The 14,997-nt window shown below is 46.0% G+C and overlaps 2 protein-coding genes across 7 annotated transcripts in view; one reads left to right on the top strand and one right to left on the bottom strand.

Moving 5' to 3' along the window:
* RNF13 (ring finger protein 13) overlaps positions 1–1,212 on the bottom strand; it is a 45,089-nt gene extending 43,877 nt beyond the window's left edge. The window contains exons 1-2 of one of the 2 annotated variants that reach the window (XM_075506675.1): positions 1,065–1,153; positions 554–643 (exon numbers count right to left, since the gene is read on the bottom strand). The gene's annotated coding sequence lies outside the window, so the exon portion shown is untranslated. Of the gene's footprint in view, positions 1–553; positions 644–1,064 lie in introns of both variants that reach the window. The other variant, XM_075506674.1, reaches the window with a different exon arrangement.
* Positions 1,213–1,468: 256 nt separating this feature from the next.
* COMMD2 (COMM domain containing 2) lies at positions 1,469–11,520 on the top strand. 5 transcript variants are annotated; one of them, XM_075506698.1, is made up of 6 exons: positions 1,513–1,517; positions 6,759–6,826; positions 7,029–7,106; positions 7,741–7,823; positions 9,148–9,321; positions 9,839–11,520. In XM_075506698.1, the coding sequence occupies exons 2-6, from the start codon at positions 6,760–6,762 to the stop codon at positions 10,034–10,036; spliced, it is 600 nt and encodes a 199-aa protein (XP_075362813.1). In that variant the 5' UTR covers positions 1,513–1,517; position 6,759; the 3' UTR covers positions 10,037–11,520. The 5 variants fall into 5 exon arrangements, with proteins under 5 accessions (XP_075362814.1, XP_075362813.1, XP_075362817.1 ...); XM_075506699.1 differs by lacking the exons at positions 6,759–6,826; positions 7,029–7,106 and adding an exon at positions 3,454–3,607 and having other exon boundaries at positions 1,469–1,620; XM_075506702.1 differs by lacking the exon at positions 7,029–7,106.
* The last annotated feature ends 3,477 nt before the right edge of the window (positions 11,521–14,997 follow it).

The raw sequence follows: 14,997 nt of genomic DNA, 5'->3' as shown, positions 1-14,997 counted from the left end.
TTCTTCTGGATACAGTCCCTGCATCCTGTCAAAAATAACAGTTTCTTACTTGCCAACGTGAACAAGCCTCGGGAGCACATTTAAGACAGATGGCACAAAGAAATTACATGGCTTGGGACACAGGTAAGAATATTCAGAGCTTCTGGCAACTACCCACAAACCAAACTCCACAAAGTGCATGTAAATACAAACTTCTGAAAATTTGATATCTCAATCAACACAAGACATTTCACGGCAGAAGACAACACAAAGCAATTCCTCATCCACATAGTTATGCTCATGCTTCGGCTCTCTTAAGAAAACAGCTCTTTCCCCTCCCATTAGTGAAAAAACCCCACCTTGCACGCCTGTATTAAACAAACTTAAATTCTATTACGTATCCCCAAAAGCCCCGATGTCTCCTGCTTTTTGCATTTCAATGTCATCATTATCGTTACTGACCCCAACCTCCATCTAAGATCTAGCCACAGAACGGAAAACTGATGCACACAAGGGAAGTCCAGTGTTCAGATGCGATCAGACGCAGGAACTACTTCTCTCAATTTGTTTTCACCTTTTTACTAGCAATTCGGTTGTCAGCCAGCCAGACTCCACGCTACTCGTTATCTCCCGAGCACAAGCAGTATCCCAGTGCACAGACAGCCTTAGAGGAACCACAGCCAGGCAGAGTGGTGAATGCCAGAGCACAGGTTTAGCTTTCACCAGCCTAGAAGCCATGCTCGCAGAGCGCTTCAGCGTCCTTCCCTCCCCTCCCGTCCCCTCCCGCCGAGGCGGATCTCCGCGCAGACTGCCGTGACGGCCTGCGGGAAAGGGGAGCGCCAGGGCCAGCGGCCGCTGGCAGGCAGGCAGGCAGGCACACCGCGGCGGGGCCGGCCGTGGCTCCGCCTGAGCCGCACGGACGGGCGGCCCCGCCTCGCCGCTCGAAGGGTGGAGGCAAATAAGCGCTGCGCAATGGAGCGACGGGCCTGGTAATTCCTTAACCGCCGCGAAGCCAGGGCGCCCGGCAGCAGGGAAGAGGCCCGAGGGGACCCGGCGACCGCGTCTCCCGCCCCGGCGGCCCTCACCTGCGGGCCCGGCACAGGGCCCGGCGCGGGGAGCCGAGGGCCGCGCCTAGGCCGACTCCATGGCGCCCTCCGTCCGCTCAGCGGCCGCGGCGGAAGTTCCGCCCCGCCGCCGCGCAGCAAGAGGCGGGGGGGGGGCGGGGGCAGGCCATTGTTCGCCCGGGCTGCCACTCAGCCGCCGGCGCGTGACGCGGGGCGGGCTTAGCAGGCGAGTGGCGGCGCGAAGCTCCACAGTCGGCCCCGCCCGCGGGGTGAGGGGGGGGGGGCGCTGCCTCCGCCGCGCCGCCAGGGGCCGCGCGCTGCGGCCGGGCAGGGAGCGGGGCGGGGCACAGAGCCAGCTGTGGCCGCCGCAGCCTCGGCCTGGGCGGGCGGTGGCGGTTCCCGCCGGCTCTCCTCAGCCACCCGCCCGTGTCCGCTGTCACGGCTCTCCGACACTGGCGGCCGGCGCGGCGCGGCCTCCTCGGCGCCTCGAGTGCGGCGGAAGCATGGCTTGGCCAAGGCTTGCCGTCCCCTCCCAGCTCGCAGGCAGCGTGAGGGGCGGCAGGGCAGTCCCGCGAAGGTACGTGGGGAAGCAGGCAACGGAGGTTGGCGTGGGCGCGTCCCCGGCGCCGGGCCGCCCCCTCCCTGCCTTCACCTCAGCTCGGAGCCCGCCGCCTCGTGCGGAAGCTCGCGCCCCCGGGTGACAGGGCGGGCAGCCGGAGCGGCAGGGCGGCCGAGGACCGAGCAGGCTCCCGAGCAGGCTCCCGAGCAGGCTCCCGAGCAGGACATCGCGTTCCAGCACAGCGTGGGAGACAAGGGGGTTTTTCCCCTCCGCTAGCTTTAGCCCAACTCTGTGTTTAAAAAAACCAAAGCCAACCAGAAAAACACACTTGAGCAATGTAAGCTAAGCACAAAAAGTAAACAGGATGGGAGGAAAGGGGGGGGAAAACGAAGGTTAGCAAAGCGAGGTGGGGGTTGCTCTCTTCTCCCAAGTAACAAGCTGTAGGACAAGAGGAAACGGCCTCAAGTTGTGCCAGGGGAGGTTTAGACTGGATATTGGGAAGAATTTCTTCACCCAAAGGGTTGTCCAGCATTGGAACAGGCTGCCCAGCGAAGTGGTGGAGTCACCATCCCTGGAGGTATTTAAAAGACGCGTAGATGCGGCGCTCAGGGACATGGTGTAGTGGTGGGGTTGGCGGTGCTGGGTTAACAGTTGGACTTGATGATCTTAAAGGTCTTCTCCAACCTAAATGATTCTATGACAATTAGCGTACTCGCTATATTATGCCAGTTACCACTTTTGTATCCTGCAGGATCTCAGACTTAAGAGAATAGTGAGCGAAGGTCCTTTTCCTTCAACGTGTGGTATGCTTTAACAAAATAATATTTATGGAAAAAAATCATGCAGCCTTTCTCTAAAGTTCACTTCTATACAGATTTGTGTCTTCCTTTAATTACTCTTTTCCTTCATGCTTACAATAACATTTTCTCTGGGCAAGATATAGGATGTTCTATCCACATAGAAAGGATATGCAGACTAGAATTACGTCTGCCTGACCAGCCACTCAGAAACAGTATACGTTTTTATCCTTTGACCAGATTCACAACAGGTAAAGGAACTTAATTGTATTTGAAACATTTTGCCTTTGCCAAACTGGCTGCTAAGTTTCCAAGCTGGTGCGGTGGGGAGTAAATAGCAAGTGAACAGGCATTTCTCGGGTCAATTTTGTTTCACTGGGAAGCCAGGATGTAAAAACCACTGATTTTTAAAGGGTTTTTTCCTACCAAATATGAAATGCAGGAGTACTTAATGAATTTATGAATTGCTCACCGCTGTAATACTTGACTACATGTAAAATCAGATGGCCTTTTACCTTACCTATTGCTTTGGCAGCTTCTGTCAGCCATTTGGATCTGTGCGACTCTTTGTGATTTTCTGTGACAGAAGTACCAATGTATTGGGAGATCTAGTGACTGAGGAAAAAGGAAGGCAACTTGTGAAAACATTCTGGGATTTTAAAAGCACATATTACAGCTTCTAGTTTATGACACCAATCTTCCCTATCAGGAGAAGATGAATGGAAAAGTTCATCTGAATAATGGGAGGTAATACCTGGATTTTTCCCCCAGTTTCTTTGTAAGGTTATGGGCAGCATTGCTACAAGGTATGGATCTCTCTAACAGCTACATCTGTTATTATTTCAAGGCCAGCTGGGGAGCTAACAGCCTTTACACAGATTAGTGGAGTTAGCCTTTGCATATACCTTCCCCCCCCCCCCCCGGAATGTTAAAGTATTCCACAACTTTGTCAATTTTCTGAGCTCATGCTTGGGCTGTTTTTAAATGGTCATATCTTACACAGGGTGCTTACATGCTCAAACAGTATGTCTCTTTTCTGCCTGGCATACCATAGGATTCCTGAGTGGACTGGATGACTGCTAAGGAAAGGGCTTCACAAAGACAGATCCCACCAGATTGTGGCAATGGAGAACATCACAGTTTTGCAGCTGGATGGTACATGCCTACTTTTGAGCAAATCCTTCTACAAATTTGCACATTCCAGTTAGGTAGATAATATCTTCATATTACTGTTGGTTCATTTTGTTTCCAGTCTTTGACTTTGCTTAATTCTTTTTCCTTGCCATGTATACTGTGTATTTCTCTGCACTATCCTACTGATGCTCTTATGGCACAAAGGAAACAAGCTGCCGTTCTGAGCCAATTACCAAGATTCCTAGAGTAGTTCACTTATTGTACGTATAGATATTCGGGGGGGGGGGGGTCCTCCTTTTTTCATGCATGTTATCTCCTCAGTCTTATTTCTCTTTTACCTTCTCCCATCATTTTTCAATTTGCTTTTCAAGCATAAGATTTGTATTCCTTTTTCTCACTTGTAAACTTATTTTCTGATCACCTTTAGTTTATGATTTCACAGTCTGTTACTGTACTGTGTTCTTAAAATACGCACACGCGTATACGTACATGTTTCTTCAAGGTAAACCAAAGGTTTTCTGATTTCTGGCTTAAAGAAATTATCCAAACATAATGGAGATACGTTTGTGTGAAAAAGATCAAAAATATAAGGTAAGCTGTCCCATTTAGGATTCACTTCTGTACTATTTTCTGAAAAAAAAATCCACCAAAGTTTTTCATTATGTGATGTGTATGTTCTTTAGAAACATACACAAGTAAAACTTGTATCTTTCTCAAAATTCCATTTAGCTAATGCATTAACTCTTGTGAGGCTGACTGGTCAATTAGCCTGCTGACAGGAGACAGCGCATATCTGTAATTCTACCAGCATACGTATATGTGTTAGGAATTTCTAGGGCCAAAGGATGTATTATCCTAAGCAGCAAAGCCAAACTGTTGGCCAAGAGAAGAGTAGACAGAATTAATCCATCTTCTTGGAGTCACTTGATCTTAAATATGAGTAGAAGATGACGGCAGTTTCCTGCAAAAAACTTAATATTGAACCACCAAACTTTGATATTTGTAGAGAGATTCCTTACATATCTTGGTAAAGAAATATAACGGAGATCCTAATGGACATAATGTTTATCCTATTCCCATGGGAGAATTGGTCTTTGTAAAAACTTATTTTGATAGTTTGTCAACTAATTAGAGATCCCAGCCACTTTCAAATACAAGCTCCGGTCTTCTAAAGTTGTTTGCATTTGACTGTGGCTGCAAAATGAGAGGCACGGTTGAAACCTTTCTGAGCAGAATTCCTAGGAAGAATATCCTGTGAACCTCCGTTTTATTTACAGTAGCGTTAAAGGAAGTATCTTCTTCTAAAACATCTATCTTCACTTGCCCCTGAACTGGAGACAGCAGAAAAATGTGTGATTTATTATATGCTTTCAAAACACAGTTCCCTGGTTCTCTTTCAAAATACAAAAATCCGTGAATCTTACTGTAATTCAGAGATGATCTGTCAGCATAAAGTATCCTTCAGACCAGATATCACAAACTAAATGGAGAGTAAAAAATGATGCATCAATAACTTCAAGGAATAGTAATCGTAAGCAAAACAGACCAAAAGTGCTAAAAATACATTTTCTTCTTACTCAGAAGGGAGTTATGTTGCACAATCAGTTTCTCTTTTGCAAATTGTAATATATTCTATGGCAGGAGTTAAATGCAGTTTGCCAAATAGGAGAGAATGTCTTGAAGTCCTCTGCGTTCCAGGAATTTCCAATGCGGTGAGAGTACTGCTGTGCTCGTTATACGTAACCTTAGCTACGCCACCCAGGTCTGTCTGCACTCTTAAGCTGTCTAGTTCAAGCCCTAGAAATGCTCTAACTATAGTAGCATGGAGTATGGGTTAACTTATTCTGCAAGTTTCTCCTTGCTTTGGTGTTCCCATCTGTAACTGGGGATCATATTATTTCTTGTTTTAGAGTTACAATGTTTTAAGATCTTTTGTGCTCCTCAGATGAAAAGTGTTACGAAGGCAGAGTATAATCTTTTCAGGGCCGATGATGGATAAGAGAGGAACTATAAGCAGGACACTGGAAATTGCTAAAGTAAATCATCTGCTGAGCAGGGGTTAAAACTGGCAAAGGACAGAAGGAATTCAGATGAATGACTGAAATTAGGAAGCTTTGGGTGAGGAATCAGCAACTGAGAAGGCCAGTTAGTTTCTGAACTGGTTTTTTTTGTTGTTGTTTGATTCAGCTTCTGGTTATACCAACCAGAAACTGGTTTAATCCAAAATAAAGACTCTTTAATTATTTTTTAGCAGTACCAGTGAATAGTGGTCCTGCCTAGTGAATAGTCTGTCCTGAGTGGAGTAGAGGGTGGATTTAGATGAGCTATAGGGACGAAATTCTTCACTCTGAGGGTGGTGAGGCACTGGCACAGGTCGCCCAGAGAAGCTGTGGCTGCCCCGTCCCTGGAAGTGTCCAAGGCCAGGCTGGACGGGGCTTTGGGCAACCTGCTCTGGTGGAAGGTGTCCCTGCCCGTGGCAGGGGGGCTGGACTAGATGGTCTGTAAGGTGCCTTCCAACCCAAACCGTTCTGTGATTCTGTGAGTAATACCTTCCCGGGTTCAGGTAGATGTACAAAGTAGAGAATTAAAAAAAATCTACTTTGTAGCTTGGAAAAAATATGGCAGGACTGTCTGTGGAATGCACAGGTCCGATGCGTAGAAAGACTTGGCAAATAAAATTATTTGGATGAGTTGATTAGGAACGTCGCTACTTCCAGTGCGAATGTCTGCTGGAAGGTCGTGCTTGAAATCCAAAAACTAGAAACAAAAATCTGTAATCCTAATACACCACCAAAAGTTGTTTTAATTTGTGAGGATGGCTAAGAAATTACATTGCTAGGCAGCCGGCAGCGCTGCCCCTGAACCCGTGCTGTTACCCCGCAAGCGGGAGGGCCCCTCCCGCAGCTCCCCGGACGAGGTGCGCGTCCCGGTCCCGCCGAACGCCGCTTTCCTCGCACTGCTGAGGGCCAGAGCGGCGCCTCGCCGCGCGCCAGCGCGGACCCGGGCGGAACGCGCTGCCCCCGGCTGTGGCGAAGGCCGCCTCCGCGCCGCCGAGCGGCTGTCCCGCGGCGGGGCGGCGTCCTCGGCGCCACCGGGCGTTGCTCCGCCCGCCCGCCCGCCCTCCGCACGGCCTCGGCCCGCCGCCCCGCCCAGGCGCGTCCGGGGCGGCGGGCCCGGCCCGCGGGGCACGACCGCCCCTTCCTGGGCGGCGCGGCTCGGCGCGGGGATGCTGCTGGTGCTGTCGGAGGAGCAGAAGGCGCACCTGGGCTGCCTGCCGCGGCTGGGCGGCGCAGGTCCGGCAGCGTTCCCGCCCCGCAGCCGGCCGGGCCGCGCCGCGCCGCCCGCCGGGCCTCGCCCGGGGCCCGCGGCGGCGGCCGGGGGGGCGGCGGTTGGGGGGAGCGGCCCGGCCGCGGGGGGGAGGCGGCGGCGGCGGCGGGGCGCTGGGCGGGCGCGGCCGGCCGGGGCCTGCAGCAGAGTCGCCTCCTCTCGTTTCAGCCGTCGGCGAGCTGGGGCGGCTGGCGGTGGAGCTGCTGCGGCGGGGCGCGGCGCCGCGGGCCTGCGAGGCAGCCGCCAGTAAGAGCCGGGGCCGGGCTCGCTGAGGGCGGGGAGCGGGCGGGCGGGCTGGGCCCGTGGGGAGCGGGGAGGCTGGGCGGGCCCGTGGGGAGCGGGGGGGGCCGGGCGGGCCGGCGGCCGTAGCGGCTCCGCCGCAGGGGCGGGGGAGCGGGAGACGCGGGGGCTGCCACGGCGGCTCCGCGAAGGGTCCGCCGAGCCCCCGGCGCACGGCCGCGGCGGTGCGGGGCTGCCGCCGGCCCCCTGTGCCCCGCAGCTGCCGGAGGAGGCGGGGAAGGGCCGGCGGCGCGGAGCGGAGCGCTGGGTACCGGCGGGGGCAGGGCCCCGCTCTCCGGAGAGAGCCTGCGAGCTGCGCCTGTCCGCAGCGCTGGGTTCCGCGCCGAGTGCTAGGGCGGGAGCGTGCGGCCCTGCCCGTACCGGCCATGAGACATCGGCTTGGGCTTTTCTTGTTTTGGCTGGGGATCTAACTTGCTGTTTGACCCCCTTACGTTATTATTTGAAGGGTGTGCAACCCTCCGCTTCTTTTTTTTTTCTGTGCGTGTTTTGCAAGTTAGCTTCGGATGAATTTGCAGTTTTGTGTGTTGCTGCTGTGGCAGATTAATAAGGAAGTAAAAGGTACTTTGTGCTTTCTTTACAGGAAAACTTAACGTCGGCGTTGACACCATTCAGCATGGGGTAGAAGGACTAACGTATCTTCTTACTGAGAGCTCCAAGCTTATGGTAAGGATACCTCTGTGAAATTAATTCGGGGATATGCTCAAGAGATGTCTCTAAACACCTACAGCTCTGAAAGTACTGACGAATGGAGAAAACCTAGTTCAAAGTTCTGATGACATGTATTCTAATTTTAAAAAAAGGTGTCTCTTACGCTGTTCTCTTACCGAAACGCTGCATCTGTGGATGACTCTAGAACTGCAGAACTTCAGTGTCTGAAGCTAAAACTTGACAACATTTTTAATAGCGTATAGCAAGAACATGCAGTAGTTCAGTCCGTATAGGGAAGCATACTCCAGAATTAAGCTCTGTCTAAATAACAAAACTTGAGTGAAGATTTTCTTGTTGTTCAGCTGCTGTACAGGATGTGTGCCGTACTAACCCCTTGTTAAGGACTCCTTATGTGGGTTTGAGAGCTTTTTCAGCTACTGACATCAGAAGTTTGGGTGGGTGTAAGCAGATATTAAAAGAATAATAGTTGGATAATTACTGTTTCTATTGGAAAGACTTTTTACTATTGATGTAGTAGAATATTTGAACAACGAAGACATGGAGAAGGGATACAGAGACAAGTAATTCCAAATTAAACTCAAGCAGGCATTGTTCTGAAGAGCGGGTGGGGAAGGGATTGAAATATTGCAGTATCTTCCCCTTCCCCTAAGGTGGCTTGACTGACAGATTGTGTTATGGTAGGCTATAGTTGATCACAGAACCTGTTTATGGTATGAATGCGTTGTAAAGGTACGACATTTTCTGTTGAATAAGTAACTGCTTCCACAATGATGAACCGAGCTTCTGCAGTCCAGCACAAAGGCATGGACCTGTGGGAATCGGCGTCTTGGGGCCACTCTGAGTTACTGTAACATGAGCCTTAAAGCTGTACCTGGTGCTCGCTTACATGTGCAGACATTCAGATCATTTCAGAGTATTTATAATTTGAGTATCAATATTATGTTAACATACTGTTGGTAAGTTGCTGATCGAAATATGTACTTCCTCATGGCAAAGCTCAGATGCTTTCTTGTGTTGCATTTTGTTCTCTGATATGAAGGCTTAAATGTGGGGATCTTGAATGTTTTTCTTCAAAAAAAAAAAAAATCTAAAACCGTTCCTGAAGCTCATGCAAATCAGCACTAATACATCAACATGTGTAAATCACTTAAAAGCTGGATGATTTGTTTTGTCCTAGCTGTAGAATTGTCCTCACACGTTCCTGCAGGAAAATAACTGCACCATGCCGTGTGTAATGTTCATTTACAGTTGTATTTGTTTCTCAACAAATAACGATTATTACACAGTTTCGTATTAAGGCCTGAATTGTTATTTCTAGATTTCTGAGACAGACTTCCAAGATTCCATTCGTGTTCTGGGATTCTCAGATGAATTGAACAAGTTACTGCTCCAGCTGTACCTTGATAGCAGGAAGGAGATCAGAAGCGTTCTTAGTGAGCTGGCACCAAAGCTTCCCAGCTACCACAGCCTTGAGTGGAGGCTGGATGTGCAGGTAACTTCTGTTATGTTTCCAGTATTCTATATTTTACTTTACGTTTTTTTGACATCATAAACAACTACTAAACAGTGAATTTATATTATTTCAAAGTAATTGAGGCAGCAGTTTTTCATGTATTTAAAACTGACATAATTTTGTTATTGTGCCAAAGACAGCTAGTTATGAGATGAACAGGATATGTAATGATGCAAAGTATTTGTTGCTTTATGAAAATTGAATTCAGAGCTCCATTGGTGTTTTTAAAATGTTAGCATATACTAAGTATATTCGTTCTTAATTATCACCTAATTTTCAGAAATATTACGAAAGCATTGATTAAAGTGGACTAGTATTGCCTAACGATAAAACTAAATAATAGATGGTATATGTCCTTCATGTGGATGAAAAGGATTTTTAAACAGTCCTCTGAGCAGGTCCTGCAAACCTGGTGTGAACTGTAAATATGGAACCGATAACCAACTTTTGTTTGTTTGTTTCCCTATTCCCATGCCATGTAAACTCCCTCACGCAGCTTGCAAGCAGAAGTTTGAGACAACAGATTAAGCCTGCTGTGACTATAAAGCTACATCTTCATCAGAATGAAGATCAGACTGCCCAGGTGTTGCAAACCGACCCTTCTACCCTCCTCCACCTAATTCAGCAGCTGGAACAAGCGTTGGGGGAGATGAAAACAAACCATTGCAGGAGAATAGTGCGCAACATGAAATAGTATTGATCCGTGGCTGTTGTCTTACTAAGTGGTTTGTGAAACAACTGAAAACAATGTTCACAAATACATTTTGAGGAAAAATAAACATCTGGATCAGATGAAATGCTTTCCTGTGCCAGGATCTTGAGCCAGTAATTACAGGCTGAATGCCTGTCAGTGCTACCTTTACACACCTGCCTGATAGGAGATAGGTAATTGGTTTTGCTCTACTTGCGAATGTAGAAATTCAGCATGCTATGCTGAGAATTTCTTTAGCTCTAAATTAGTATAGGTCTACTTGAAGAGCTTTCCTGCATTAAGTAGAGTGTCTCAATATTATATGAAGCTGCACATTTACATTTATCAAGTAGTTTTTTCCCTTGGTTCTGCTTCTGTTTTGAAATTTAAAAAAAACTCTGTGCTGGTGGGAATGATACTTTACAGGAGTGTTTCTTCCATTGAGACTCATCTATGTGTAAGAGTACACGTGGGACTACTGCCCTCTTCCTCCAAAGGATTCAGTCCGCTCGGAGGCTGGATGTTACACTGCTGTTCTACCCTTCTTACCTAACGAAAGAAAGTATAATTAAGCTAACGCTTCCATGTTAATAAAGCTAGCCATAACCCCTGCCAGGCAGTCTCATGCTTTCTGCAGGTAGCAGTTGTCACAGAAAACCCAGTGGCCTAAACGTAAGTTAGCATACTGATTATTTCTGTACGTAAAGGTGATGTGAAAAATTGCAAAAATAAAACCATGGGCTAGGAGGCAGAGTAGGAATAGTGTTAACTTCCGCTAAATCTGATGATCTTCATGTTGTGATGCAACGGTTTTTGTTCCCCTGTTTGAATAGTGTGCTCGTAAAGGAAAGACTAGCTAAGTATTGCAACAGAAATGATGCTTTTTCATTTTTAAGAAAAATGTCTAACAAAGGTTATGTCAAAAGTCACTTTTCAATTGTATTCTAATGCAGTATTTTCTAGCTTTTGTGACTAAGGTTAAATAGTTTTACTAATTCATGTTTTACTGTCACTAGTGAAGGTGCATCATAAAGCCCTTAAAGTATATTGGAGAGGACAAATAGACAAGAGAGAACTTCAACATACAGATTCTGGCAATAACTGTATATTTACTGTCTTTCATAGCAACACCATAAATTTCTGTATTAATTGGGTTCTGACATTCACAAATGCATTATTTTCTTATTCTTTTGAATTTTTTGTACCTTCGAAAGGTACTATTTCAAACGAAACCTGCATGGCAGAAGTGCTTTAATCAATAACACCTACTACCACTTTAAAAAAGTCAGTTGTCTAGAATATGGAGTTGCTTATTCTCTAGTTGCTTTATATAGTGCGGCGATGGTGTGAACAAACTTAATTTCCTCTCCCATATATGAATCAGCAATGTGTTTCATTTACCATCCAGATGTGGTGACTTTTTTCATAGAATCATAGAATTTTCTTCACATATAATAGCGGTAATTAAATGTGATCAAATGTTACTAGTTGGGACTTCTGATTAGTATTTTTTTTTTGTAATTGGCCTACATTTTCTGGTGAAATACATGAACAGCCTATATGTGGGGCAGTGTTTTCTCTTTATTCCATCTCTCCTTGCTATGGCCATGGTCTAGAACTCACAGCAGCAAAATAGATGTTTTAGATACAAGTCCTAGAAGCTTTTCGTGTCTCATCTCACTACTGCCCTAGGAATCTGAACACATTTACCTTTGTGTCTCTTAAACTTTTTAAAAAAAGCAAACTAGCTGCTGTAGAGCTAGTTGGCATCATGGTAAATGCTGGCAGTCTACATGCGTGTCATGTCCTGAAGCATGTGCCAGAAGAGAAGGGGGGGGTTTCCCTCAGTGATCGTGAGTAAAATGGACAGTTCAAAGCGGATTTTGTGAATACAGAATGTCATTAGAAAGCCTGCGTAGTCCCTGGTCTGAAGCTTACTGCAGTAGCGCAGGAGTAAAAGCTGCGGCACTGAATGGTCTTGTTTCCTCTAACAAACAGTGACCTGAATTGAGGATGGTCAAGGTTAAGCTTGGAAGCTGGGTGAAATTTGGAGAAACTCAAACGCTGGCAGTGATCCACGAACAGACTCAAGAAGAAAAGTCAGGAGAAAGATCCTTTACACCAAGCACGTTGCTTTTGGATTGTACCTTTCGGTTTGTTCTGGGAGAAACACTGAGCCTGGAAAAGCAGCTTCTCAGCAGCCAGGGGTTTTAGCTGAATGACTAGGAAGGTAGATTTCCCTTTATGTGAGGTTGGAATGGGTCTTCCTGCAGCTCTGCAGATTCCCCCTTTCCCTGTCGTCCTAGCACGCGCGGCAGCTACCGAGGGCTTTGCAGCTGCAGTGACGGAAGTGCTACTGCCAGGCAGAGCAGCACCGCATCTAGAGCACGATGACTGGTGCGAACGCGCAGCGAGTGACGCTTACGCTGTTGGTGCCACCGAACCGACTGGCGTTACCCGTGTCGGAGTTACGGTATTTGTGTGGCTGCTGTCTTCTAGGGCAGCTGGAGAGTGAAAAAGCATCCACTTCGGTAACCCATAGACAGCGGTAAAATAAGAATTCACTCGTGCATCTGGATTTTTCAGTTCTAATGTAAACTATCCAAAATTAAAGGTGACATATAAAGCTATATTTAATGTAACTTGTTTCCTCTCATGAATTTGCAATTGCTTTATAGAAACCCTTGAACAAGACATGGAGAGTATAAAGCATTATTCACAAGCTATTTTAAAAAAAAGACAGAAATACGTAATGCTACTTTTAACCCATTTTATTTTTAATAGGCTTTTTAAAATTTGCTCTGGTATCTAGCCACTAAAAGCAAAGTTAAATTTGAGGCCATTTCTCTACTATTTTTTTGTAAGTCTGGAACAACTGATTGTTGATTTTATAACAGAAAAAAGCGACTTTCAGCTTAGCTCTGAAAAAGTTAAGTAACGGATTTGTAGGCAGTGCAGCATTTTAATCTTGAAGTGATGTACAAACCAGTTAAGTTCTGAATAATCTGTGAGGACGTTGCGTGTATTACTGTTTCATCTTTAGAATCTATTAAGCACGGAACATAATCGGTGCCCCTCAGCATAGAACCTCTGTATGTTTCGTTTTGCTGCGCGTTTAAGTGGGTTTTGCAGAACTGCCCTTCCTGCGTCTGCCAAGCAACCGTTGGCTTTGTGAAGTAAGCAGCTGGCAAATGGCTCCCTGGCACCGTTTTGGTGGACCGCTAAGCAGGGCGAGCTTGATGCCGGTGCAGAGTCCCCGTGCACAGAACAACTAAAAATCCAACTAGTTTATGCTTAAACTAGATTATTTTCTTAAAAGCAGGGTTAGGCTCAGCCCTTAGCTATACGCTTCTGAACAGATGTGTGTCCCGGTTTGGTTTTTCCTGGTCTAAACAGCAGAGGGCAGAAAGCTTGGGGTTTGTAATCTGCAAAGGAGAAGTTTTGCTGTAGAGTCATTTTCAGTATTTGTCTCCTAATAGGAATTGTTCATAGTCTCAAGACTTCGCTTGGAATGTCTTTCACCTTTTATTTTCCAAATCCATGATCAATTTTAAACTGAAAACAACAAAACTTGCCGTTTTCAACCCCTGTAAAACATTTCTTGAATCTGCTGATTAATTTGCTAAGCCACTTAGCAAAGAACATAATATAACTCAGTTCTTAAAACTCAGGATGATGTAGGTTGTTTGGTGGTGTAAAACATTTATATTCTTTTAAGCACTGAGTAAACTCAAGAAACAATGCTTTTCTTCCTTCTGTTTTTTTTAAATCCTTTTACATGAACTCTGTATGATTTACAAAACGGACAGTGAGTCCGTTGTGTAAAATCTATTAAGTTTCTGATCCAAATTTTAATCAAGTCTCCGTCTCTGAAGCATATGCGGACTCTCCTACAAGCTTTATTTTCTTGTACTTTTGCTTGTCCCTGCCACGCTTTCTTGCAAGCAAGAAATTTAATGTACTAAATACTTTTTCACCTTTTAACTTGCTAATTAATTAGATGTTCCTTGAATTATGTGGGGAAAACTTTTCATTTGAACAGCTATGGAGTTAGTTTAGATATACACATATGTAAATAAAATCAGTATCTGAACTTTGGAAGAGCCCTACAATTCTCATTGAACAGAAAACCCACCGAACTAAGATTTTGTCTTAACGTTATATTTTGAATTTAACATTAAATGTATTAGACCTGTTTTTAAATTTAGTGCCGTTGATGAAACGTGTCCATGTATCGACTCAAAGGTACGAATGGTGGTTTTGTTTCAGTTCCAGTTTTTATAAGAATGCCTGTTTCCTATACTGCGACTTTGTAACATTAACAATAGCTAGGGTGTAGGAAAGGAAGTCCGAGATTAGGAGTAACCTGGCAAAACTCCATGAGTAAAGCTCTGCTGCTTCTTACTTAAATAAAGGGAAGGAAGTCTCCTGTCACTCTCTGCTTGGCTTTGTGGTCAGGGTCAGGTATATTACAGCACAATCTCTCTTTTTAAATACTCTTGCTGATTTTATTTTCAAGATAAGTATAAATTGTGGCAGTTTGATTACTGCAGTTGTATCTTGAAATTCAAAATTTCACTTACCCATCAGATTACTTGTATCAATAGAAAACACTAGCATTTCATTTAGTGTTCTGGGGTTTGATTTATTGGAAGTGTGGCAGGCTTTAAACATTACCAGTAGTGCTCCTGAAGACAGAGCAGCGAGCAGACTGCTTTCGCGGGCGTAGAAGTGCAGTTTTTACTGTGACTGTGTAATAGAATTTTAGAATACATTTTAGGAGTTACCATGATCATCAGCTGTATGACTTGCTTATTCTAGATTCTTTATGCCAACTTATTCTAAATACATGAGGACAGGCAATCCTTCAGTCCATCTATCAGATTGATGAAGTTTGTAAGAGGAACACCACTCTAAATACTTGCATCCTGAATATTACGTACATCCCAAAATGTAGATAATAT

The sequence above is a fragment of the Mycteria americana genome, chromosome 7, assembly GCF_035582795.1.
Source record: "Mycteria americana isolate JAX WOST 10 ecotype Jacksonville Zoo and Gardens chromosome 7, USCA_MyAme_1.0, whole genome shotgun sequence".
In the NCBI taxonomy this organism is placed as follows: domain Eukaryota; kingdom Metazoa; phylum Chordata; class Aves; order Ciconiiformes; family Ciconiidae; genus Mycteria; species Mycteria americana.
Note: the sequence above shows the minus strand (reverse complement) of the source record. Positions and strands in the feature narration are given on the sequence as shown.

Excerpts from the sequence above, each read along its gene's own strand:
- COMMD2 (XM_075506698.1), top strand. The coding sequence starts at position 6,760 with ATGCTGCTGGTGCTGTCGGAGGAGCAGAAGGCGCACCTGGGCTGCCTG. Across the intron at positions 6,827-7,028 it reads GCCGCGGCTGGGCGGCGCAG|CCGTCGGCGAGCTGGGGCGG; the intron begins GTCCGGCAGCGT and ends CTCTCGTTTCAG. Across the intron at positions 7,107-7,740 it reads GGCCTGCGAGGCAGCCGCCA|GAAAACTTAACGTCGGCGTT; the intron begins GTAAGAGCCGGG and ends CTTTCTTTACAG.